The following is a 27,314-nucleotide window of genomic DNA, read 5'->3' as shown; positions in this document are numbered from 1 at the left end:
TGCAGTATTTTTTCTTATTTTCACTTCTCTTTCTCTCCTTTTTTCCTGTAACTGTGCTGGTTTTGTTTTGGTCTTCCTCTCATACCCGTTTCTGCATTTCATCTTTTCTTTCTATTGTGACTTCATTTCATTTTTTTTTAACCTTATCTTTTGTTTCTCTTGTTTATCCCATCCTTTTTGATAAAATCCATCGCATGTGTCTTCTTTTTTTCTTTATTTTCTTTCCTTTCCTTTTTCCTTTTTCTTTCTCCCAAACTTTTTCCTTTTCACAGCATTGGAACACGGGAGGTAGTCACCCAGAAGAACTTGAGCGGCCTGGTGCCCATCCGAGACTTAAGGCTAGACCCCAGCCTCCTCTGTTCCATCCCTTTATTAGCTCTGAGCCCCAATTTACTGATTGTGTGGCTCTTTCTGAGCATAGCATACCTGGTGACCAAATTGCGTTGCAAATGAATATCATTATGAAAAATTAATAAGTCACAAGAAAAACAAAAGTGCCAGAACATGTCCAGCCACCGTGTACCTAACTGGACAGAAGGAATGTGTCAAACCGTGGTCTGCCAAGAAATATTTCATGCCTTACATTTTGACGTTTTGTTCTTCTGAACTGTAAATATCTGCCAAATTATTTCACCAAGAAGACTTGTTTGTTTAGCTCCTGTAGCATCTTCAGTGCTTGTAACATGTTCTTACGGTGCCCTGTCACTGCATCGTTTAGCTGGCCTGGAATTCCTTGTACCACGTCTCTACCTTCTGATGTACAACTATCTATCACCTGTACCTCTCATGTGCCCTGTTTCCAAGAGAAACGAGTTCTGTTTAAAGAGAATTTGTATATTTGATACTATTCTTTAAGTGTACTGCTAACCCTTCCTTTCCTTTTGACGACAAACGAAAAGAAAAAAACATGCTTTATAACTGGCTTATCTAGAAAAACCTATCTAATAGGACATGTACTTTCTGCTTTCATTTCAAAGCGTAGTCCCTGAATTACAGTAGCAAACAGTTTGCAGAATCCTACCATTTCCTTGCTTATGTTTATTATTTCCAATTAAGGATGACACAAAGCTGTGAATACAGTAGTACACTGTAGCAAGAGCCAGACACAGTCAGACACAGAAAGATCACCTACTGCATACGCCAGACACAGAAAGATCACCTACTGCATACGCCAGACACAGAAAGATCACCTACTGCATACGCCAGACACAGAAAGATCACCTACTGCATACGCCAGACACAGAAAGATCACCTACTGCATACGCCAGACACAGAAAGATCACCTACTGCATACGCCAGACACAGAAAGATCACCTACTGCATACGCCAAAGAAAGATCACCTACTGCATACGCCAGACACAGAAAGATCACCTGCTGCATACGCCAGACACAGAAAGATCACCTGCTGCATACGCCAGACACAGAAAGATCACCTGCTGCATACGCCAGACACAGAAAGATCACCTGCTGCATACGCCAGACAGAAAGATCACCTAGTGCATAAGTCAGACACAGAAAGATCACCTACTGCATACGCCAGACACAAATCACCTACTGCATACGCCAGACACAGAAAGATCACCTACTGCATACGCCAGACAGAAAGATAACCTACTGCATACGCCAGACACAGAAAGATCATCTACTGCATACGCCAGACAGAAAGATAACCTACTGCATAAGTCAGACAGAAAGATCACCTAGTGCATAAGTCAGACACAGAAAGATCACCTACTGCATAAGTCAAACAGAAAGATCGCCTACTGCATACACCAGACACAGAAAGATCACCTACTGCATAAGTCAAACAGAAAGATAACCTACTGCATACGCCAGACACAGAAAGATCACCTGCTGCACACACCAGACACAGATCACCTACTGCATACGCCAGACACAGAAAGATCACCTACTGCATATGCCAGACACAGAAAGATCACCTACTGCATACGCCAGACACAGAAAGATCACCTACTGCATGTGACTTTAGATTTACTCTTCACTATGTAAGGATCATTCAGCTGGTTCAAGGAATTAATGCATATAGTCACCAAAGGCTGTTAAAGTTACATACTTTTATTTATTTTAAAACAGTATTTTTCATTTAAAAAATGGTATCTTTAATTGCAGATTAAAGTTCCAACATCTTTTCTCTCTTACTAATCAAATATGATTGATAATGAAAAAAAATCAAAGAAAAAATGCCAAAAAAAAAAGTGATCCCTGACTTGTGGGCAGTTGCAGTGGATGGAGCTGTGAGAGCAGCAGGGCGCTCTGGTTTCTGCTGGTGCCCCCTCAGTCCTCACATGGCATTCCCTGCAGCGCGATGAAGTGTAACCTTAACACCCATGTGGGGCAGAGGATAATTGTCCACCTGTAAAAGTAACCAAATAGATCAGGAAAAACTCCCCACACCCTGTGCAGGACGGTCAGCAGCTTCTCTGTTTTCCAGTTCATATTATGTTGTGCCTCCACTTTCTATCTCCAGCTGGTTCCCCATACACTGTAGTTTATGAAGACGATTTTTTTTAACCAGGCCAGAAAAATGGGAATGAATTTAGAGAAGCTTGCTTTTCCAGAAACTTGACACCCATGCATGCCCAGAAACCCAGTCGACCACAAAAGGCAGCGAGCGACCTCTCTTCATTCTCTCTCCAGGACTCCCAGACCTTACCCCGGGCTTTTTCTCATTCAGTATCAGCTCAGAGTCTGGGTCCTAGGAATCATAGAAGCGGTTAGCAATGAATGGCAAATGCTAGACTCAACACTTTACATCCTAAAATGTAAGACCATCATGAGCACTGCAGGCTCCCTGGGGCAGGCATCACCTGTGTGTCACCCCTGTAAGTGAATCCACACTTCTCCAAGTGCAGTGTGTTCACTTGTCTCTTCTAAAATAAATGAGGTGGCTGTTGTGTTATAGCTCCTGGCGGCCTTCAGTAGGGAGTCTGAAGTCACCAAACGCCAGCTCATGGGTGGTGTAAGCTGTGGCAGCGTGACAATAGTCCCTGGGCAGTGTCCTGTCCAGCCTGTGATTATTTGAAAGGCATGTTTGCCACTTTACCTCTTTCACATTGAGGCGTGCACTTCAACTAAGACCATCTTGTTTGCTTTATTTGAAAGCAAGAGAGCAGAGTCCACAGCCTCATTCAGTTCCCATTACACAGCTTCCTGGTCCTGCTCCTGGTAACGTGGTTCCAATGCCTGTAGTGGTGACTCACGTGCACTCCCACCTCCACAGCAGGACTAGTGGCTAGGCAGAGCCCATGCACAGAGGAAGGCCCTCTGACTGCAGACAGCACCCCTCCCTCTCCCAGGGCTCAAGGATGCTTCTGTGGCACCCTCCAGGGACGCCTCCCAGGACCCTGCCCCATAGCACAGAGAAGCTGTGGCCAGGCCGAGGAGCCCCTCCCAGGGGGCCTCAAGGACACCACGGCCTGATCCTTGATTGTCACCACACCTTTCTGCCCATGTGGGCTTGGCCCGTGGGCTGAGAGAAATGAGACCAAAGGGAGCGAGATAAGGTTCTTTGTTTCTCTCCTCCAGGGTCTGGGTGAAAATCAGTATGCCGCCTGTGCACTTGGAGAGCTACCAAAAGGACACCATGAGATTAGCCTAGGTGGTGGGTTGGTTTTGGCTTTTTAAACTTAAAGTATTTGAGAAAAGAAACTCAGTTGCTCTCCCTTTATGCTGAATTTTAATGTCACTAAGGCCTTTTACTCATGAAATCAGGCCAAATACGTATGCAAAATCTTACTTGCTTTAGTGAGAAATAGGCAGGATGAAACAAAGATGGGGAGATGATTCAAGAAAGGGGTCATTGACATTTAGTGATGGTTTTTAGTTGCTTATACTGTAGTAGTGCTGAGGCATTGTTGATGTCAGCCAGCTCTAGGTGTTCAGATTAAATCAGCTTTCTGAAGTTAGGGAAACCACAATCAGGAGTGGTTCTCTTTGGATGGTCTTATAAAATTGTTGTATAAGTTTTTTCAACTAGTGTGACAGTCACTATTTACGCCTATGGCTTGATTCCAGCAGAGATTTTAACACAATGACCTGTTTTCCCTCCACAAAGTGACAGGAGTAGCAGCCACCCCATGCTCAGCCATAGAATCACTAAGATACTGATGCCTGCAGATGAGTTCTCAAGTGGAAGACCCCACTGGAACCGGAAAACTAGAGGATTCCCTAAAATTATCTGTCACTTGGGGTTTCCATTTTAATTTTCATTTCAAAAATGGATGCCCTTGAAAAGAAATAATTTATTGATATAATAAAAGTAATCATGGAGCTTTGAAATAATTAAGTCCCTCTTGCTAAAATCTAAGACCACCTCAACATGTACCATTGGTTCCTAAAAAGTATGCAGCCGATGTGATCAGTGGAGGTGTCCTGCCTTAGGGCAGCAGCTTGGCCTCTGCAGCAGGAAACCCCAGTTAGCACAGGCTGTCCTCGCCACCTCTGCATGCCTCGCCCCGGGCCCTCTTGCCAGCTCGTCCGCACAGGCAGGTGGTGGGATGACAGTGTCGGCATGTGGATCAGCCACATCAGCCGGATATTGCAAATTCAAACATCTGGGGGAAAGTAAATACAATTTGATTTGAAAACTACGTTGAAATGAAAGTATAATCTTTATTAGAATTTCACATCTGATGTGTTCAGCCAGCTAAACTAGGCATTAACTCCTTTAACATGTAAATAAAAGATAATGTCAAAGTTCACAAATTATTCTGCCTCGCTCCTCACGGCAGTTTAGCATTTACTAGTGACAGGTGGTTTTTAAGCAGTTTGTACATTTCTATATAAATGGAGAAGCCATATCTGAAGTAGTTCATTAATGTAAGAGTTTCCAAAGATTAAAGGAGATTAACTGTGTATAGGAACCTATAGCTTCTGCTTTAAGTGGAAGTACGTTTTTGATTACTGAATGAATGTTAGGCAAACATGATTGTTACTTACTCCAGGGGGCTTCCTGTGGCCTAGGTGTTCAGCTCAGATGACACACATCTAGCTGAGGCCTTGAGGCTCCGTGACAAGAAAGCATATCCAAGTTACCAAATTAGTTATAACAACCAGGTGGATACTTTTCTAAACTATCGGAGCTTAGCTTTTGAATAAAAATTACTGTCTTACCAAAAGTATTTTACATGTTCTTGATAATGAGACTGTCATTTTCACTTTAAAAGGCTTGAGCAATTGCCACTGATTTTTTTTTTAATGCGTGACATAATGGTCTTCATACAATTTGAATTTTTAAAAAAATCACTGTTTCTTGGTAACTGCAAATTTTACATCTCATAAGGGGAATTTTGTACTAAATTTGATAACTAGTTGATTTCACTGCTAGTCTTAGAACAGCATAAAACCATCAAGTTATACTGTGCTGTGGGAAGTCATTTATGTTTAAAATCGCTTTTGCTGGTTAGTTTTATGTCTACACCTGAACATTTCCCAGAGAACTCCCCGGACGCGCTCACTGAGTAGGTGAGGCCCCCTGGCTGCTCATCCTCCCATGCAGTGTTTGTTTTTGCCCCCTGGATTGCCATGGCAACCCTCCATCAGATGCAGCTGAGGATGACGCTGGTAGTGAGTTCTCTAGGGAAGGGCACCTGTGGGCTCTCACTGGCTCAGTGGCACCTGTGCAAGAGGGAACACATGGGGGCAGCCCACCTGTGGAAGGGTGGCTGGCTGCTACCAGAACTTGGTGAGATCCCTCCCTCATAACATTCCAGCCCTGATTGCCAGGCCGCTCTGCAGACAGTGCATGAACCCATTGGATTACCTGGCACCCAGAACAACTGTCCTCCAGGAGACAGCAGACCAGAACAGCCTTCCTAGCCAGCTGGCTTTGCTACATGTTGAATTCTGCAAAGGAAAGTCAGCATTTTGAATTTGATGTGATTACAGCTCTTGCTAATACAGAAAAGTCCAGCTCCTTACATCTCTGAAGTGCAGCTTTAGTAAGAGTAGTAATATTTCTTTTTCCACTTCATTTGCTATGTGAGGGAATCTTTGAACCACAAGTTATGATAGAACCCCAAAAGACATGAGCTACATGAAACCATTCACTTGGAAAAAGTTTGCTTCCACTTATATACAGTGCTGCTTTTAGGAACGCACAACTCACAGCCCCACGCAGCATGTGTCCATCTCTGTGCTTCTTAATTGCCTTGTTCAGAAACCTGCCATCTTACGTATGTATTTGTTGTAAATGAGTCCGGCACCCATTTAAATTAATCTTTTTTTTAATGTTATGAAAATGATCAGTTCATTTCATCTTAGTTTAAGTCTTTTCTTTTTTCCTTTTTTACTGCCGTCATTTCTTGTGCTTGTTTTTTCCCCAGTGAGGGTTGTCGAAGAGAAAATACAATGAAGAATGTTGGAAGTCGCAAATATGCATTTAATTCCCTGCAGCTGAAGGCTTTCCCCAAGCATTACAGGCCTCCCGAAGGGACTTACGGAAAAGTTGAAACGTGAACACACGGTTTCCTCTAATTAGCTGTTACATAATAAATGTGGGTACCCTCTAGTGTCATATATGAATTCTTCAAGAAGACCTGAAGGATTGGTTTTTATTTTTTGTGGTTTTTTAAAAAAAAACATTTCACTAAAGAGTCTCTGGAGCATGTTTTTTGTTTTTTGGGTTTTTTTCCCCATTGGAATCAATAGGAGGTAATGTTTGGCTCAATAGTGTGGATAGTAACAACTGCCTATTTAAATAGCCTTTGGCTGTAACTACACAGATCTCATCAATAGTTACCTACATGAATCAAGCTAGGTTTGTCTGAAATGCTAGAAGACTTTTTCAAATGCCTGCTTGCTCACTTATTTTTCTACAGAGTAACTCAAAAGTAACCATTGAATTACAATCCACTTTGTAAAAATCTGAATGTAAAACAGTAAATAATAAATTAAATAATTGGATCCTAGGCATACCAATAAATGTTATTTGGGGAAAGAAGCTAGCACTATCTCATGCAGTGAGAATAACGGGTTCTAGTGAATTATCCTATCTACACTACCACCTGAAGAAGTTGAAAGAAAGATTGATAAATCAACGGGAGATAAGACTTTATTAGAAGGTAACACCTGCAAGGTACCCCACATAGTTGGAGCCACTCTTTTTTCTGTCCCTTATGAGTTACAGAACAGGGAGTCTGCTGGAGACACAAAGCCAGCAGTAAGGTCCCTTTAGCCTGTCTCCTGTTCTCTGAAGCTCCCTGCCGAGGCTCCCTCACGCCGAGGACACATCTCCCCTTCTTCTCTAGATGTTAATGTAGGGCCTCAGATGTGGCATGTCAACACTCCCATGGGGAATTTATGACCATAGAGATAGTAGGAACCTAAATATTTTCAGAAAAAAAATTTTTTTTTGCAGGATTTCCAATTTATCTTTGAAAAGACAGTACAATCATGTTTGAATGTCTGATGAAAGTGTCTTATTTTTAGGTTTGCAATAATTGTTACTTATTCTCATTCTTATGTAAGATGACTATTGAGAAACAGTTGAAATTTATTCTCCTCAAATGAGATTTTGAAAGGGATTTATGGGCCATAAAACTTAGGAATTTCATAGAAAATTTTGTCTGGTCATCTTTTATAAGATGATGATGAGTCTTATCTGCACATAGCAGAGTTTGTTTCTTAGGAGTTTATATGTTTTATTGATTCTGTTTATGATGTTTACATGTTCTTGAAAAGGTTGTAAAAGAAATACATATGGCACATATTAATGATGCTGATCCTAATGATTTGTGAACCTCTTAGAAATTCTTATGTCTAAAAGTCTAGAGATTCTTCTGGTTCCTTTAGAAACATGTAACAAACTTGGGCCAGGGGTGCTGAGGCATGGGGAGGACTGCTTATTGGCAGGAACACAGAGGGGGTGGGCATCAGGTAGGGTGGAACTGGATGACCTTCCAGACCCCCTCCTACTCAGAAGTCAGCATGCAAGCAGCGCCTGCTGTCTCCCGATGCCTGCAGGGAGGAAAATGTCTGTGAAGGACACTTTAATGAAGGACGAAGCTCTGTGCTGCTCCCTCAAAGCTGAGTTCACCGTGGCAGGCAGGAGGCAGAGAAGCTCCTGCCTGCCAAACCCACTGCACAGGTGGCTGCTGCTGGTATCAGATTCTCCTTTTTAAGTGTCAATTTCTGTTCACAGACAGTTTGTTTTCAATATGGCTGATTTACCCTTTCACCTCTCCACCATCTCATTTAATTTGTAAATTTTTAGTTCCGTCTTTTCTCATTTTAACTTTTAAAAAATCTCCTTGCTTTTTAAAAATAAATATTACCCACATCGTTTTCAGATCTTTTTTGTCTGGAGAGCATTAAATATCTGCACTCATCAAAGGGAATATAGCAAATGTTGATCATCTGTCAGCAGTTTTGCATGTGACACCTTTATATGAATTATTTTCCCAATTTTTGCTCTATGTAATGGGTCACCATAAAACTGTAAGACTTGGCAAATGCTATAGAAAAGGTTCAGGTTTCAGTATTCTCTCTGAAGGCATCGTTCCTGGGCTTCCAGCAGCATCACACACTTCCAGTGCCTGCAGGGTGAGGGTGTGTTGCACAGAGGCAAGCAGCTCCTCTCTTCTGTAGGAGCTTTGAGTTTTCAGAGGTGCAGGGAAGGCAGTTTTACAGGTTACCGTAAAATAGAGGTTCCGTCCAGTGTTCCTTATAATGCCTCCCCATCTAAAAAGAAAAGAGATCTATGGAAAACTGGGAATGTAATGTGGATTCTGTCAGAGCTCCTACAGAGCACAGTTGCCTTTAGTTTCCTTTAAAGATGTAAAAATATTGTATAATACAGTTTTGTCCCTACACAATTGTATTTGCCAAGCTTAGTGCATTATGATACCTTTATTTATTTGTTTTGGGCAGTATTACTATATATATATAAACATACAGTTACTGTTTTATATATTCTTAGGTCATTCAAAGCCATGTATGCTGTAAATGTGCTAGTCTTTAGAATGACACATAATAAATAACTGACAAGATATTAAATGTGGTCTTGCCTGATTCATCCTATTAGGAGGACTAGTTCTATGTGACCAGCCTGTGACTGGACCATTGTTCTTGGGCATTGCGTTGAGTGCTCGGGTGCTGAATACATGTTTGTAAACATGGGACCATGGGAGACTTCCATTTTATAAGCTTGTTTCTGCCTAATTTGAAGCAGAGGGGCAACAGCGTTGAGGTTAAGAGCACGGACTTTGGGAACAGACAGACCAGGTCCCAATCCTGGTTCTGCCCCTGACTGGCTGGTGACTCTGAGCAAGTTGTTTGACCTCTCCAAGCCTCCGTTTCCTCATGTGCAAAGTGTGGACAACAACAGTACCTTCCTCATAAGGAACGTGCGACGCGCCTCAGAAGTACGTGTTCATAAATGGTAGCCATTGTTGTTACCTTCCCGTCTGTGAACATGGATCACATCATCTCTGTGGGTAGCCCAGTCCTCGTTGTATGACTTGTCAAAATGCAGTTCCACTTGTATTAATATTGACCCTGTTCATCGTCACCAGGACTGCATCTTGCACCACTGTGCCGTCTTCTAGGCACACATGACCCGTTATCTCCCTTGGAAAAATTCCTCTCACTGGAAATGTACAATTAAAGGATGATTGAAATGTTTAACTCTTGGAGTTTTTAGTATTACCAAACTCCTAGAAATTTAAGCTACCACCAAAAATAACATGTGCCTTTTCCCTTTATTCTCATCGATGGTAGCAGTGCACCTCGTTTCAGTGTCCTGATTCCTTGATTACTGTGAACACTGAACATCTTTTATACCTTTATGATATTTCTATGTTTGTGACTTCATTGGAATGTTGATCTATTTCATATAGATTGTTTTTAATATACAATGTATTAGCCCCTGTCATATGTTGCACACTTTTTAACCTATTTGTCAGCTGTCTTTTGGTCTGTGGTAGGAGTTATACAGTATTTTAAATGGTTTATGTAGTCACATATACCTGTCTTTCATTTTGATGCTTGTTCTGAAATGGAGTCCTGGCTTCACCATGGAAGGTGGGACATATGGGACAGCCATGTCCTTGTGGGCATGGTGGTGCGGCTGCGTGCCCACGACGAGGGGCTGGACTAAAGTGCTCACTGGCACCTTGCTTGGTGCATGGGCCATGCTCAGTTTAATATTATTAACAGTTTCTACCTTCACTCTCATGTCTCAGGATTATTTTTTCAGCATTTACCTGTTCTTATTTCTAGGATGTTTATGGTTTCAGTCCTACATTTAGATCAATCCATCTGGAATCATCTTGGTGTAAGTCCTGTGTTGTGCTTACAGTATGCAAAGTCAGAGGGAATCCCTCAAGGTCAGGCCTAATTTTGCTTCTCTTTAAAGTTAAGCCAAGAAGAAGACATGTCAGGACGCCCAGACATCAGCTACCGTGAACTTCTTCCTGCCCTCCCTCCGCATGCCATTCTGGTGCTGCGCTTCAGTTTCCTGTTGAGTCTCTGCTTAGTAGATGACTTGGCACAATCTGGCTGCCCAGATCTAGGGGAGTTGTCCCAGGGAGGCTTTGCGCTGGAGGAAGGTAAGAGGAGCTGGAGGTTGGAGCTTCCCGATTTGTGATTTTTCCAAGAACAGAAATGATTAGCCATGTGGGGAGGTTACTTCATTGTACATTGTTCTACTACGTAACCTCCCTCTATTCTTTACCAGCATCACACAGCAGGTTGGCACCATTTTTGAATAGAGGTTTCTCACAGTATCCTCAGCAGCATTGAGTGTTCCTAATGTTGTAGTAATGAGCAGTAGATCTCTCTCAGTGGGCAGTGTGACCTCTTTGGTCACTCTAAAGGGCTGCCAGCATTTCTCTTAAGGTGGGGGGAGAAGAGCTGTTCTGTGTATAGGGGTATTGGGAACACATGGACAGAAGGAACTGGCCTCACATGCCATCGTGTTCCTGGGATGGCTCTTCCAAGACCAGCACTTCCTCCTGGCAGGCAGGCCCTCACAGAACTCTGCATTTGGAGATGGACAAACTCTCTTCTTTTATCACTTTCTCCCCAAAATGTCCTCTTCTACCAGCCCCTCTTAAGAGCCGATTTTCTATAAGTTATAGTGAGGGCACTGCTCTGCTGTGCACAGAAGGAACCCCAGCCCAGAAGCACATGCGCCCTGTGGAACCTGCAGGGGTGGCAGTGATGACAGAAACAAGGGGGTCAAGGAAGATTGGAGAGGAGTGGGCAGCAGGAAACAGCTCAGCCTGCCTGACCTGGCCCCCGGCTGCCCATGAGGGCCTCCAGAGAGGGGCAGAGCTGGCTTATCGGGATCCATGATGGCTTTTACACTTTTAAAAGTGCCCTCTTCTCAGAGACCCTGGTTATTTCCAAAAGTAGGAAGTAATCAAATTTACAGTGGATAAAATCCAGTATTTGAAATCAGGAAGACAGAAAAAAAAGCAAAATAGCATCCTTTTCTGAGAGGTATATGCTGACCAAAAAGATCTTTCATTCCTGTGAACACCAAGCAGCGCGGCCTCTGGCAGAGAGAGCGCTGGGTTGTACAGATGGAAACGTGTTTAGCAGGCTGTCTGCTCCCAATAGTGGCCCTGGCCGCAACTGACCTCCTGATGCCTTGCTGACGCTAACTGTGGGTACCAACCAGCACCGTGGACATCGGCCCCAGGATCAGTCTATGATTTGTCTGGTGGCCAAATGATGACTTTTAAGTGGGAAAAGCTGGTGGGGGCTACACCGTGCTCTGCAGTGTAGTGGGATCCTTGAGCTGGCCTGCACAGGCACTCCCTCCCCTGCCAGGGGCCCCAGGGAGGCTTCTCCAGCCTGAGGCTGCACCCTCCATACGATTCCACCCCCCATCCTGTGCCAACAGTAGGCAAACGGAGAGTAGCTTGGTCTTGTTTTTATTAGCTGTTGCCCTCCAGGCTACGACAGGGTTCCCAGGGTGTAGCCTGAAAACACCCATACTCTAGATTCCCTCCACTGGACCCCTGTCTTTGCCATGATTTCTTCCTGCATCAGGCCCCTGTGGGCCTTGCAGGCCAGTCCAGGCAGGTCTTTCACACTGTTGTCCCACATAACAGAAAAAGCTGAGCAGACAGGGTAGGAAAACACACTTGCATCTCCATGGCTCCAAAGAGGATGCCTGTGTTAGATGGATGTAGACAGACATAGCACTTCACTGCTTCCTCCTCCTCGCCACCGGCCCTCCCGTGGTGTCTGTGGCCTGACTCGCTCCTGGTGGTCCTACGTCTCTGACCATCCCTCCTCACTCTCAAATTTGCTGTTGCCCACCACCTGCCGCTAATGGCGTGGTGTTCTCCTGGGTTCCCTTTCTCACTTAAGATGATCGTCCTGAAAAATCTTACACATTCCTGTTGAACAAATGGTCACTTATATGGTAGTGACTCCTAAATTTCTAGGTCCATCCCAGACTCTCCCCCAAGGTCCAGATTACCTATACATCTAAGCACCATGCCTGTCTTGCAGGCATCTCAAATACAGCATGCTCATGCCTCTCCTCCTCCAAGCTGGCTGAGTCTCCCTCTAATAGACGACCTTGGGGTCATTTTCTCCTCCACATCCCATCAATCAGCCACTGAACCTGTATCTCTTGAGAACCATCCCATAATTTCCACCCATGCACCCCCAGGCCTGGTCTGTATCAGTCCCGGTCTGTATCAGTCCCCTCGGATCTGGACCTCTCCTGAGCATCCTCACCCCTCCTGCAAGGCTAGTCTCAGGTCTGCCTTCCTCTATGGTGATTTCTCCCCACAAATGAAGTTGGCCCTTTCAAAAAAAGTTCCTCTCCTTCATTGTTGACTATGAAGATTCTTTCATGCATATCCTGTCCACTGTCAGTCCCCTCTGTATTCACAAGAGCAAGTGTAATGCCCGCTCTGAAGGAGCTAAAGTTTGGTGAATAAACACATGAACAAATGGTGGTTTTGTGGTGTTCAACTGAAATATTTCCTGTTTCAGCACTGGACCACGCTGTTTTTCTCACTACATAATCGGTTACGCTAAATGCATCATGAGCCAAATTCAAAAGGTCAAAGGAGAAGGCAAATGGCAGAGTGTGGTAAAGGGGAAAGTGAGAGGGTCTCTGAAAAAAGTCAGGCTAAAATTACAGGGGGTTCAGGCAATGTTATCTTGATCTGGATGGCCAGTTACATGACAGATTACTTTGTTCTTAACATACGAACATCCTATTCACTTTTTGGTATACTGGTTGTTTAACAGTAAAAATTAAATGTCTAAAACCCACCATTACTGAGAATGATGATTTCCAATTTCATCCATGTCCCTACAAAGGACATGAACTCATCATTTTTTATGGCTGCATAGTATCCCATGGTGTATATGCACCACATTTTCTTAATCCAGTCTATCATTGTTGGACATTTGGGTTGGTTCCAAGTCTTTGCTATTGTGAATAATGCCGCAATAAACATACATGTGCATGTGTCTTTATAGCAGCATGATTTATAGTCCTTTGGGTAGATACCCAGTAATGGGATGGCTGGGTCAAATGGTATTTCCAGTTCTAGATCCCTGAGGAATCGCCACACTGACTTCCACAATGGTTGAACTAGTTTACAGTCCCACCAACAGTGTAAAAGTGTTCCTATTTCTCCACATCCTCTCCAGCACCTGTTGTTTCCTGACTTTTTAATGATTGCCATTCTAACTGGTGTGAGATGTTATCTCATTGTGGTTTTGATTTGCATTTCTCTGATGGCCAGTGATGATGAGCATTTTTTCATGTTTTTTGGCTGCATAAATGTCTTCTTTTGAGAAGTGTCTGTTCATGTCCTTCGCCCACTTTTTGATGGGGTTGTTTTTTTCTTGTAAATTTGTTTGAGTTCATTGTAGATTCTGGATATTAGCCCTTTGTCAGATGAGTAGGTTGCGAAAATTTTCTCCCATTTTGTAGGTTGCCTGTTCACTCTGATGGTAGTTTCTTTTGCTGTGCAGAAGCTCTTTAGTTTAATTAGATCCCATTTGTCAATTTTGTCTTTTGTTGCCATTGCTTTTGGTGTTTTAGACATGAAGTCCTTGCCCATGCCTGTGTCCTGAATGGTAATGCCTAGGTTTTCTTCTAGGGTTTTTATGGTTTTAGGTCTAATGTTTAAGTCTTTAATCCATCTTGAATTGATTTTTGTGTAAGGTGTAAGGAAGGGATCCAGTTTCAGCTTTCTACATATGGCTAGCCAGTTTTCCCAGCACCATTTATTAAATAGGGAATCCTTTCCCCATTGCTTGTTTTTCTCAGGTTCATTCTCAGTAAACTATCGCAAGAACAAAAAACCAAACACCGCATATTCTCACTCATAGGTGGGAACTGAACAATGAGATCACATGGACACAGGAAGGGGAATATCACACTCTGGGGACTGTTGTGGGGTGAGGGGAGCGGGGAGGGATAGCATCGGGAGATATACCTAATGCTAGATGACGAGTTAGTGGGTGCAGTGCACCAGCATGGCACATGTATACATATGTAACTAACCTGCACAATGTGCACATGTACCCTAAAACTTAAAAAAATAGTCACCAACTACATTCAAACCATGAGAGGGTAGCTACAGATTTAAATTCTCTGAAGTAAAGTTGAATCATTATCTCTGTATTAAATAGGCTGACTTCTGAGTGATGAACCTTACTTCTTCCAAGGAGCTTTCCCACGTCCCTGCTACTACATAACAAGGTTTAATATGTCTTTTCTTAATTTTCCCATAGCACATTTTAATATTTTTATCAGGGATATGTAATAATACCATTCCATAATTAAAATAGAATATGAGATATAAAAGGTAAAACAATAATGATGGTGTAAGTATTATAGAAAACATAATATATGTACTATCTTTGAAAAATTTTAGAGCTGTAGTTTGCACGATAGAAAATATATATCAACATTTCATCACATCAGAAATATATGCAATGTTAGATCTATTACATTGTGACATTTTAGGGAAAAAAGAACTGGGATTTTACTTTTGTATTCCTATGATTGTGGCCAGATTTTGAATGATTAATATTTATAGAATTGAATTAAATGTATTTCTAAAAATTAAAAAAAAAAAAAACAACCCACCATTGTTGAACAATCTCCAAAGGAAATTAAGGAAACAGTTCTATGTACAGTAGCATCATAAAGAAAATACTCAGGAATAAACAACCAAAGAGGCAAAAGTCTTGTATATTGAAAACTACAAAATTTTGCTGCAAAGAAATTAAGAATGCCAAAAAATGGAAAGACATCTTGTGCACATGGATTGAAAGACCTAATATTGTTAAGATGACAGTACTATCAAAAGTGAGCTACAGATTCAATGTACCCCCCCCCCCATCAAATTCCCAACTGATTTTTTTGTGTGTGGAAATAGAAAAATCCATCCTAAGATTTACATCGAATCTCAAGGAACCCCAGGTAGCTAAAACAATCTTGAAAAAGAACAAAGCTGGAGGTCGCATACTTCCTGATTTCAAAGCTTATTATTACAGAGCTACAGTAATCAAAATAATGTGGCACTGGCATAAATATGTACAGACAGAAGTGCAGAATAGAATAGCATGCCCAGAAATAAACCCTGGCATATATGGTCAAATGATTTTCCACAGGATGCCAAGACCATTCAATGGGGAAAGACCATCTTTTCGACAAATGGTGTTGGGAAAACCAGCTGTCCTTAGGCAAAAAAGCTGGACACTCACACCATATACAAAAGTTAACTCAAAATAGATCAAAGACATAATTTAAAAGCTAAAACTCTAACTCCTAGAAGAAAACACAGGAGAAACTTCATTGGAGTCAGCGGTGACTTGGGTATGACACCAAAAGCACAGGCAACAAAAGTAAAAACAAACTAGACTACACCAAAATGCAAAACCCCTGTGCATTTAAAAAAAAAAAAAAAAAGGCAGCCTACAGAATGGGAGAAAATATTTGCAAATCATGCATCTGATAAGAGGTTAACATCTAGAATATACAAGGAACTTCAACAACAAAAGAGCAAACAACCTATTTTTTTAATACCCATCTACCACCTTAACCATTTTAAGGGATTTAACCCATTTGAATGATGTCACTCATTCAAAATGACTTGAGACATCTCTCCAAAGAGATATACAAATGGCCAACAAGTATATGAAATTATGTTCACCACTAATCATTAGGAAGATGCAAATTAAAACCACACTGAGATACTTCACACCTATTAGGATGGCCACTATTTAAAAAAAAATAAAAAATAACAAGTATAGGCAAGAATGTGGAAAAGTTGAAATCCTTGTGTGCTGTTACTGTAGACTAGTATGGCTGCTGTGGAAAACAGTACGGCTGATCCTGAAAAAATTAGAATAACTGTGTGCTCCAGCAATTCCACTTATGGGTATATACCCACAAGAACTGAAAGCAGGGTCACAGAGGTATCTGTATACCCATATTCACAGCAGCATTATTCACAGTTACCCAAAGGCACAAGCAACCCAAGTGTCCACTGACAGATGATAGGTAAACAAAATGTGCTATATACATACAACTGAATATTATTTGGCCTTAAAAAAGGAAGGAAATTTTGATACATACTACAACATGGATGAACCTTGAGAACATATGCTAAGTGAAATATGCCAGTCAAAGACAAATGTGGTATGATTCCACACGAGGCACTTACTGTAGACATAAAGTAGAATGGTGACTGTCAAGGTGGAGAGTTGGAGGGGTGGTGGGGGTGAAGGGGAGTTCTGGAGATTGGTTGCATAATTGTGAGTGCACTCAACACTGTTGAACTGTACACTTAAAAATGGTTAAGATAGTAAATTTTATATGTATCTTACAATTAAAATTTTAAAAATATATTACAAATAAAAGCCTGAAAAATTATTTTTAAAATGAATCAGACTCACATGTAAGAGGTAAAAATGTAAAACTCTTAAATGAAGATAAAACAATAAATTTCCATTAAGCTTAGATTAGGCAATGGTTTCTTAGATACACCAAAAGAAAAAAATAAATTATAATTCACCAAAATTAGAAATTATACTTCAAAGGATACCATCAAGAAAGTGAAGAGACAAACCACAAATTGGGAGAATCTGTGAATCACTTATCTTTAGGTGACTTGTATCTACAACATACAAAAAACTGTTACAACAATAAAAAGAACCGAACTGAAAACTGGACTAAGGACTTGAATAGACATTTCTCTAAAGACATACAGATGGCCAATAAGCACGTGAAAACATGCTCAGACATCATTAGTCGTTCATTAGAGAAATGAAAGTCAAAATCTCAAGTAGATACCATTTCATACCCAGTAGAATGGCTGTAATCAAACATGAATTATAACTGCTGGTGATGTGGAGAAACTGGAACCCTCAAAGATTGTTGGTGGAAATGTAAAATGGTACAGGTACTGTGGAAAATTTTGGCAGTTCATCAAAATGTTAGTTGGGCCAGGAACAGTGGCCCACGCCTGTAATCCCAGCACTTTGGGAGGCCGAGGTGGGAGGATCACCTGAGCTCAAGAGTTTGAGACCAGCCTGGGCAACATGGGGAGACCCTGTCTCCACAAAAATACAAAAAAAATTAGCTGGGCATGGTGTCACGTGACTGTGGTCCCAGCTACTCAGGAGGCTGAGTTAGGAGGAGCCTGGGTGAGGCTGCAGTGAGCTGTAATCATGCCACTGCACTCTGGGCAACAGCAGAGACCCTGTCTCAAAAAAAAAAAAAAAAAAAAAGTTGGAATTATATGACCCTGTAATTCCACTCTTACAGAAACATATGTCCATGCAAAATTTGTTCACTATTGTTCATAGCATTAGTCATAATAGCCCAAATGTGTAAACAAACCAGTCTGCCAACTGATGAATGGATAAATAAAATGTGGTGCATCTATACTATGGAATATTATTCACAAAAGGTAATGAAGTACAGATAGATTCTACATGTGGATGAGCCTTGAAAACATTATGGTAAAAGTGAAAGAAGCCAGTCACAAAAGGCTACATGTTATATAAAAAGTGTCTTAGTGGTTTTTAGAGGCTGAGGGAGAAGGGAAGTGACTGCTAATGGGTACAGGTTGCTCTTTGTAGTGATGCAAATGTTCTGGAATTAGTGGTGATGGTTGCACAACTCTGTAGATATAATAAAAAACACTGAATTGGTAAGTTTCAGGGTGAATTTTACGGTATGTGTATTTCTCCAAATAAAGCTCAATAAAGCTATTACTCAACAAAGATGACAGGGCTTTATAATATACATTTTAGAGTTGTTTACTTTTATTAATAAAAAGTTAGATCACTTATATATATATACATTGAAAAAAACTATTATTGTCCCTTTCCTGGTGAAAAGGAGTATACACAACAGACCTTTGTGATATTCTGCAACAATGACCCATATTGCTGTGGAATTCTCACTTTTTAGTAGAACCTTTAAAAACTCAAGTGAGCTGTACAACGCCCCGATTGCTTTAACTCCAGTGAACCACGGAGGTATAAAGACGCTAGAGTTCTTTGTAATTCTTCAGTGCCAAAAATAAAGTTGGAAACTTGAATTCCTGTTTAACTCTACTGTATTAAGTGATCAGAATAAAATTACTGTAAGGCTAATCTTCAACCACTTCATGGTTTTCATTCTTGCTTTCTATAGTGAACATCTGTTGTTTCCACTTGCTCTAAACCCCTTTCCTTTTGGGATTCAGCCCACTACTCATCCATGTGATTCTGACAGGAGTTAGCAATGACAGTGCAGATAGCCCAGGCCTGGCCAAGATCACAGGCCCCCATCCCCTCTTCCACAGGGACTGGTCCAATGCAAGGGCAGGTGATCCTGGGAAGACCAGAGTCCTTTTATAGATTTGATTTGTGGACCCTGAAAAAGGAAGTTCTCTCTCTCCCTTTTGAATCATGGATAATAAGGATGTGGACTTGGAGCTGACACTGGCCCATTATGTAGAGCGGGCCAGACTGAAAATGAAACCAGGAAACAAAAACAGTCCGAAGATGATGGTAAAGAGCCTGGGCAACACAATCTGGGGCCTAGCATCAGCTATGCCTGTGGACGCTATTAAAGTGCTGAGGTTATTACTTCAGTGAATCAGAGCACAAATGAAGTATTTCTTCTCTAAGGAATCAAACACAATTCATTTTAGAACTAGACAGGAAAAGACTGAACTAAAGAAAAAGTTTTATCCTAAACTTTCCCAACAGACACCTTCTGGATAGGCTGCATGTTATCGACTGTGTCAGTCACATCAGTGGCCTGTACAAATTGGGTAATTCAATTGAAGAGTCAAGTTTGCAAATAACAGTCTTTCCATTTTCTGTGCTTTAGAACAATTCTCAAAACACATTTATTATGCTCCCAACCCATACCTGTTCAATTAGGTTTTTCTTCTAAAAATAACTTGGATCAAGAGAATCATTTACTTTATACATATTCGAAAACAACTCATCCACTTTCTTCAGTGTTCCACGGAGGGGAAATCTGGTCCAACCAAACAGATGTAGTAAAAAGTATGTTTCCTGTTTTGGCTTCTTTGTGTTAATGACCAGGGAAAATATTTGTTGTTTTCCATGTTGGCTTCAACATAATGCATCAATATCCTTTTCTTCCTCTGAATCTTGCCCTGTTATCCAACTGAAAATAAATATACAATTAAATCAAATTTGGTACAATATAATTAAACACCCCTTACTTTGGTAAGGGTATCACCGCATGAGAGAAATAAACCAGTTATTAGCAAAATCAAAAAGGTGATGACATCAGAACTACCAAGAAAAACCACAGTAACAAAGATGGCATTGGCAGGGCACAGTGGCCCACGCCTGTAATCCCAGCACTTTGGGATGATGAGGTGGGCGGATCACAAGGTCAAGAGTTTGAGAGCAGCCTGGCCAACGTGGTGAAACCCCATCTCTACTAAAAAATACAAAAATTAGCTGGGTGTGGTGGCATGCATCTGTAATCCCAGCTACTCAGGAGGCTGAGGTGGGAGAATTGCTCGAACCTGGGAGGTGGAGGTTGCAGTGAGCCAAGATCGCACCACTGCACTCCAGCCTGGGCAATAAATAAATAAATAAATAAATAGATAAGAAAGATGGCATTAAAAATAGAAGTTCCGCTTAAGGGCAATCAAGAATCCAAATTACATTTAACTTTTTATTTGGACTATACTCAATATACATTCTTCTTCTAAAAAACTTAACTTTCTAGGTTTAGGTTAATATTCAAATATATTTGAAATCTTTAAATTCCAACTGATGAGCCCTGAAAAATGTTAAGTAACACATTACTTTGGGATTAAAAATCCTTCAGGTGAATTACCACCTCACAAACTGGCAGCACGTTCTTTGACTGAAGCCTTACAGTGCAGTCATTTCTTAAGGGTAGTAGGTAGAGCAGAGGGTTCTAAAGTCAGTTTGTAAGGCAAACTTGCATAGTCAATGTCACTCCCCAAAAATTCTATATTGGGGGTCCCTAACCTCCAGGCCATAGACCTGTACCAGTCCATGGCCTGGCAGGAAGCAGGCCACACAGGTGGTCAGCAGCAGGAGAGGGAGTGTTAGGGCCTGAGCTCCACCTCCTGTCAGATCAGGGGCATTACATTCAGATCAGCAGCATTAGAGTCTCAGGAGCATGAACCCTACTGTGAACTGCACATTCAAGGGATCTAGGTGGTACGTTCCTTATGAGAATCTAATGCCTGATGACCTGAAGTGGAACAGTTTCATCCCAAAACCATCCCCTGCCCCCTTCCCCGTCCGTGGAAAGATTGTCTTCTTCCACGGAATTGGTCCCTGGTGCCAAAAATGTTGCAGACCACTATTCTATAGGAAGGAATTATTTTAGAGACAGACCCTGCCAGTTAGTCCAACAAAGTGTGGACAGACAGCCATTTATTCACTGAGCACTAGGTAAAGTAGCTAAAGCCATACTTTTAAAAAAAAATTTTAAAACACAGGAATCAGGATGGTGAACTGCTCATACTATGAGAGAACAGCAGATTCAAACTTCCCATCTCACCTTCAATACGATGCACACTCACTTTAATAGCATACAAAATTACCCACACAATTTAAATTTTTATATTTCTGGGTTTTTTGCCAAGCATGTATAACAAGTTGCATTAACAGCGATATGACTCTACTCATTTTGGAGGACTAACAGTAAAACATGGTCTTGGAGAAAGATTATAAAAAGGTCCCTAAGCTGGTCGGGTGTAATGGCTCATGCCTGTAATCCCAGCACTCTGGGAGGGAGAGGTGGGTGGATTAGGAGTTTGAGACCAGCCTGGCCAACATGGCGAAACCCCATCTCTACTAAAAATATAAAACTTAGCTGGGCATGGTGGCAACTGCCAGTAGTCCCAGCTACTCGGGAGGCTGAAGCACGAGAATCACTTGAACCCAGGACGCAGAGGTTGCAGCGAGCCAAGATCGCACCACTGCACTCCAGCCTGGGCAACAGAGCGAGACTCCATCTCAAAAAAAAAAAAAAAAAAGGGTCCCTAAGGTGCTCTTCTCAGTGTCAAAGTATATGTGAAACTCTGCCTTGTACTGATATTTAGAAATGGTAAGAACATTTTACTTTTTATGTAAGATTGTTAAAAATTTCTGCTGAAAGTAGATAAATTGTAAAAATAAAAAAAATCTGACTTCGTTCTTTGGAGATCGAAGACAGCTTTAGGTAGAGAATTTCAGAGGGTTTACTGCACACGCTTTGAAATTCTTGACAAAGTTAAAGGTTTGCATTTTACATGGGAAACAAATCTATGTGAGAGAAGGCAAGAAAATCCTCCTCTCTTCACACTGAATGACAGGAAAAGATGTCACTTAAGAAAGTAAACAGAGCAGGGCCAAATTTAATCTAACTTTACACCCTCCCTGGATCTGATTAGCTGGCAAACATGCTCCAAGTTCTTTGTTTACAACCACTTGCAGGTCGTAAGTATCAGTACCCTCCATTTCTTTTGTTAACAAAAAGGAAGGGATTTGCAGTGTAGTTCCTAAGCAAACAAAAGCATGCTCAAGGCCAGGTGTGGTGGCTCACTCCTGTAATCCCAGCACTTTGGGAAGCCGAGGCAGGCAGATCACCTGAGGTCAGGAGTTCAAGACCAGCCTGGCCAACGTGGTGAAATCCCATCTCTACTAAAAAAATACAAAAATTAGCTGGGCACAGTGGCAGGCGCCTGTAATCCCAGCTACTCAGGAGGCTGAGGCAGGAGAATCTCTTGAACCCAGGAGGCAGAGGTTGCAGTGATCCGAGATTGCGCCACTGCACTCCAGCCTGGTGACAAAGTGATACTCCGTCTCAAAAAAAACACACAAAACAAAAAACAAAAAAAAAACATCCTCAAGTCCAAGTGCTTTCTTCCTTTAATGGGATGCTCATATTTTTGGTTTTATACATTTCTCCAAGAAAAGGGTCTGTTTCCATTCCAAAGATCTCCATACATCTTCCAAATCAAAGAATGTTAGAATGAACCCCAGAGATTTGTAATCTCTTTTTAGGCCCTTTTTCTACAATCCATCCCTCCAAAATTCAAACACAGATACTGACATTTTCTCTTAGTCACATAAGGCACAAATGTATACACCTTAGAGCTCCACATTATATGTTTGTATACAATTGCCAACTGATCTGAACTCGAGTGGCCAACATCAACTTTTACCCGTATATACCTGCCGAGACTTCATTCTCACACTTTCAGAAATGCATGAAGTTCAGCAGCTGTAGTTAGCACGGTGACAGAAGAACATAACAATGAGCTGTGGGTTTTTATGAACGCTACCTAACATTAACTCACTGGAGGAAGAAATATTATCTATGTAATTTTTTCCAAACCATATCACTGCAACTTACCTATAACTATTAAGTCATTCATATATTTAACCTCCCTATAGCTAATTTTTAGCATAGGCTTTTAAAAATCTTTAACCACTTACCACTGATCTTTTACACTCAAAAAATGCGTACTTCAAAGAGTTGCAGTATCCTTCCTTCAAACACTGCCGAGGTGATTTTCCTTCCTATGACAGACACATAAAACAATATAAACACCTTGGAAATTTTCTCACAAAGTACAAAATAATTGTCCTTCTGAAAATAGTCCTTTTTAAAAGTGTTAAAAGAGGAAAATAGAAAGTTATGTAGGAAATAGTTCTTAATTCATTTGGGCTATTGGTGCCTAAAGAATGAAAAAAAAATTGTAAAGTAACTTGGGAACTTTAAGGACACTGTTGAATTCTTGAAAACACTGGTTTCTATCGGATACTTTTCCTTAAACTGTTTATATAAAAATCTAGAAAGGGATATCTTCATTTCCTTATGGGTGAAATGTGTGAACTGGGTACCCTAAAATCAGAATATTTTTAGTGTTGGCACGAAACACTTCACAAAGATATTAACAAGGCAGGCTGGAATACTACTTAAATAGAAACATGTGGCCCATTCATGCACCAGGAAAAATGTAACCCAAAGCTCATCTGCTCTGCATAATCAGGGATTTTCCCTCAAGCAGATTTTGACTCTACAGCCGCATCACTGCAGCCACTCCCCAGAACCTTTATGTTGCAAGTGCCAGGCAAGCTCTGCTAGTTTTTCCTATGAAAAGCTACAGGGTACTATGTCTGTGGTATTCCTGTTCCCCAGGAATCTTGGCCACCTTCCAGTCTGTATGTCTGCCTGGGTCCTAGATATCAAATGTCATCTACCTCAGTGACTCTCAAAAGTGGATAAGAGTAGCAGGTTTCCTTCCTCTCCAAACTCTGCAATTCTGCTGGTGGGATGTGCTGCCCACATGAACGACGTGGAGGCAGACAAAAGAAGACTAACCATATAAAAGGTTATAACTATAGTTTATAAGCTGATGCCTCTTCAAATTGTATCTAAGATGCTACCTTTTTCAAAAGCTTTCAACCTATATTGTCAACTGCCTGGGGTAAAGATCCATCTGGATACACTAAAGCTAAGAGACAGGCATTCGTTATCCACTCCACCCCAAATAACAGACTGCTAGCTGTCTGCTCTTCCTTTTTATCCAGCATATGGCTGGGTGAGATCTCCTAGACACCCTTGCATCTAGCTGTGGTCCTGTGACTAAGTTCTAGCCACTGGAATGTGTGGGAAACAGGTGTAGAACTTCTGGGTTGGTCCTTAAAGAGGCTTGCCCCTTTCCTCACTTCACTCCATAAGGTTGCCGGGCCTGATGATGTGGAAGCAAACCAGTCTTGGACCATGAATATGAGAGTAACACCCTACTTGCTATATTTTCCTATTTTCACAGCACAGAGTCACAAGATCAACAGTGTCTGTGTTCATGGAAGATTGAGGGAAATGACCAGGCCCTGATTATAGGCACAAGGACAAAAGAGAAAGTTCTCTATCTTGTTTAAGCCACTATTATTCTGGGTCTCTGTAACATGCACTTGAATCTATATTCTAACTAATACACTCCCAAGCTTTTTTGCCTTCTGAGGTCAAGATCAGTCAGTGCTCTCAAACATGGCTGTGCCCAAGAACCAACCTAGGAAAGAAACTTTTAACTTATTGGGGGTAGGGTGAGGGCAGCAGTGGAATCTGTACTTTTAAAAAGCCACACCACTTCTAGGTGATTCTGATGAAGAGTCAGTGGATCTGGAAGCTGTTAGTGGAGACAAAGAAGATACCCTATGATGAGTGAAGTTCCTCTGGCAGAGTTTCATTGTCCTGATCATCCAGGAGTCATTAAATCCTAAGAAGTCTCTTCAAGAGATGCCTTTTGAATCTGCTTTTTCCCTGCTTTCCTCCAGCCCCACTGGAATTTACATCCTTACCATTACCCTGAGTTTCTCTGAGGCCCTCTAACTCCTTGACAATCTCCCAAAGCAGCACCTAGAACTAAATACATGTTTATGTTGAATTCCTCCCTAGAGCGAGGTGCTGCAGGTTTCAGGTGGGTTAAAGACTGGCAAGAAGAGACTACAGCACCAACCTGCCATAGGATCAGATTAACCTTTTTATTCAAGAACTTAAGAAATCAAAAATTTCCATCATAATTAAGGTTGCCACACAGAGCAAGCACAGACCTCAGCAGAGCTTTCCTTGGTCTTTCAGAGTCCCCAGTGAGGAGCAGTGGGCAGTAGCTGCCAGCAGATTGTAGGAGATTGTTCTGGACCTGCAAACCTCCTCACTATTGCCCTTTTACAATCCAGCTGAAGTCAGCATTCAGAATGAATTTAACACAAACTGTATACGAACTTCCATCTAAAGAACTGCTTATAAGCATCACGTTTTCTGGCTGACCAAACTGAGCATTGGTAAGGCCACATATTCAATGGCGGGAAAAGCAAAGTCTGTACCAGCTGTCCCAACCATAATCTCTGCCTACAGCATTCTAGCCAAACAGCTCCGCTTTCTATACTGGAGAGACCATGTTCCATTCATCAGTATTTGTTCCCTGAACTGGAGCCTGGCACTCCATACATGTTTGCTGTATCAACCGCTGCAGAAAGCCAGCTTGGAATTCTCTGTGCTGCTGCTATTGTCCTCCACTTGGAGTTTCTTTCCTCAGTCCTACTCAGTGTACTTTCTTCCCTTGACTACTCATCAACATGGCCTTCCGATGCTGAACGTCTGGATAAAATCCAGTCTCCTCACTCTGACACACATACAGGCCTTCACACCTGGCTGCAACCTTCCCCTCAGGCCTTCTGTCGCATTCCCCTATGGCAGGACACTAGCTCCTCTGCGCCCTCCCACATCTCCCTGCCTCTGCACTTGCTGTTCTTTCAGATTTTCCCCACAACCACAACAGTTCCCACTCCTTTACTTGATAAACTACTACTCAACTTTTAAGACTCAGCTCAAATGTCATCTCAGAAGATTCCAAATTCTGAAGCAAAATCAGACGCTCTCCCTTGGGCTAATGCATTTTTCTCCTCAAGATCTAGTCATTAAACACATGTTTAATAAATGCTTACAGTCTTATGGCAGGAATTTAGACCCTTAGATGTCTATTTCTCCCATGACACCAAGCTTACATGGGTAGTGACTGTTACTGATTCATCTTCGTTATCACCAGTGTCAGGTACCATGCCTGCCACTTAAGAAGCATTTACCAGGAGCTGGCTGAACGGCAGCACCAGTGAGTAAGGGGCAGAGGGGACATAGCCCTGGACAGGGGAGCCTGAAAACAACGGTACTTCAGTTTCCTCATTTATATAAGGAAGTTGGGCGAGATAATCTCTTAAATTTATAATAACTCAAGTTTTACTAGACATTGGGAGGCGAGAATGGCTGACTGCTAAAATCAGTGAACCAAACAAATTGTGACTCGGTAGAAACACTGATACAGTCTTACAGTGGATGTCCATTTGGGGGTAATCTTTTCTCTGAAATAACAGCAACTTTCTGAAACTACATCCCCCAATGCAAAGACAATTGCACACAATTGAATGCCCTCTCGTCGGGCCTCTGCAATTGGAAAAGGCACTTGTGCTTTACTTGAGCTCTAATCCAGAACTCAGGTCCACTGTGAACCTCACTACATGTTTCAGTGCATTCCAAGAGGGTGCTGAGGAGACCCGTGTCTGTAGCCGGGGAGTGAAGGAAGAGTGTAGGGGAAGCAAGATACGAAATCGTGAAAATATGGAGTTGCCTTATTTTTACAACTTAACATCCAAGAATGCAGAGAACTGTAACTCAGAAACAAATTCACATCAACACAAGTCAAACTGAGCACACACTGTCACAACTGAACAGGCAGGAGACACTACTGGCCAGGGCAGTGTACCAGGTTTACGCAACTCTCTGGAATCATTAATTCTACAGATTATCATTTCTAGGCAGGCAAGAAACCTGGCTTATTCTCCTTTATGTCTCCAGAGCCTAGTAGAGTGCTAGCATTCAATAAACGCTTCGTGAACTGAAATGGGTTAACCTTTACAAAAACCCGACAGGGTGCGTTTATCGTTATCTCCGATTTAACCCCACAGGGAACTGGGGCTCCGACAGCTCAGTGGATCTGCGCACGTTCAGTGAGCCCGAGCTGTGACCTACGCCCGGGATGGTTAACTCCAACCGCCGCCGCGGGCGACCCGCTGCCCTCCGCCGAGCCAGGCCTGCCTGGGACAGGGGTCGTCACCACCGGGAGCGCCCGGCCGCGCTACCTGGACCACACAGTCCGACTGCAGCAGACACGCGCCCAGGTCCTCCTTCAGGCCCGCGCACGCGCCGCCCTGCGGCTTGTCCTCATAATACTTAGGCATGACGGCGCTTCCCCTCCGCTGCGGACTCGACTTTCTCCCACCGCAACACTTGCAA

The 27,314-nt window shown here is 42.1% G+C and overlaps 2 protein-coding genes across 12 annotated transcripts in view; one reads left to right on the top strand and one right to left on the bottom strand.

Moving 5' to 3' along the window:
• The window catches only part of INPP4A (inositol polyphosphate-4-phosphatase type I A), a 146,111-nt gene extending 136,465 nt beyond the window's left edge, over positions 1-9,646 (top strand). For 6 of the 11 annotated variants that reach the window (XM_055107620.2, XM_055107617.2, XM_055107618.2 and 3 more), the window contains one exon: positions 273-9,646. In XM_055107620.2, coding sequence (XP_054963595.1) covers positions 273-453 — 181 coding nt within the window. In that variant the 3' untranslated portion in view covers positions 454-9,646. The remainder of the gene's footprint in view (positions 1-272) is intronic. The other 5 variants (XM_055107622.2, XM_055107621.2, XM_034953700.4 and 2 more) reach the window with 1 other exon arrangement.
• Positions 9,647-18,264: 8,618 nt separating this feature from the next.
• LOC100967703 (cytochrome c oxidase assembly factor 5) lies at positions 18,265-27,295 on the bottom strand. The gene is made up of 3 exons (XM_003806127.4): positions 27,161-27,295; positions 22,958-23,041; positions 18,265-19,649 (listed from the first exon to the last, which is right to left on the bottom strand). The coding sequence occupies exons 1-3, from the start codon at positions 27,257-27,259 to the stop codon at positions 19,608-19,610; spliced, it is 225 nt and encodes a 74-aa protein (XP_003806175.1). The 5' UTR covers positions 27,260-27,295; the 3' UTR covers positions 18,265-19,607.
• Positions 27,296-27,314: the final 19 nt, after the last annotated feature.

Source organism: Pan paniscus, chromosome 12 (genome assembly GCF_029289425.2).
Source record: "Pan paniscus chromosome 12, NHGRI_mPanPan1-v2.0_pri, whole genome shotgun sequence".
Taxonomy (NCBI): Eukaryota; Metazoa; Chordata; class Mammalia; order Primates; family Hominidae; genus Pan; species Pan paniscus.
The sequence above is the reverse complement of the archived record's forward strand: the minus strand, read 5'-3'. Positions and strand labels throughout refer to the sequence as shown.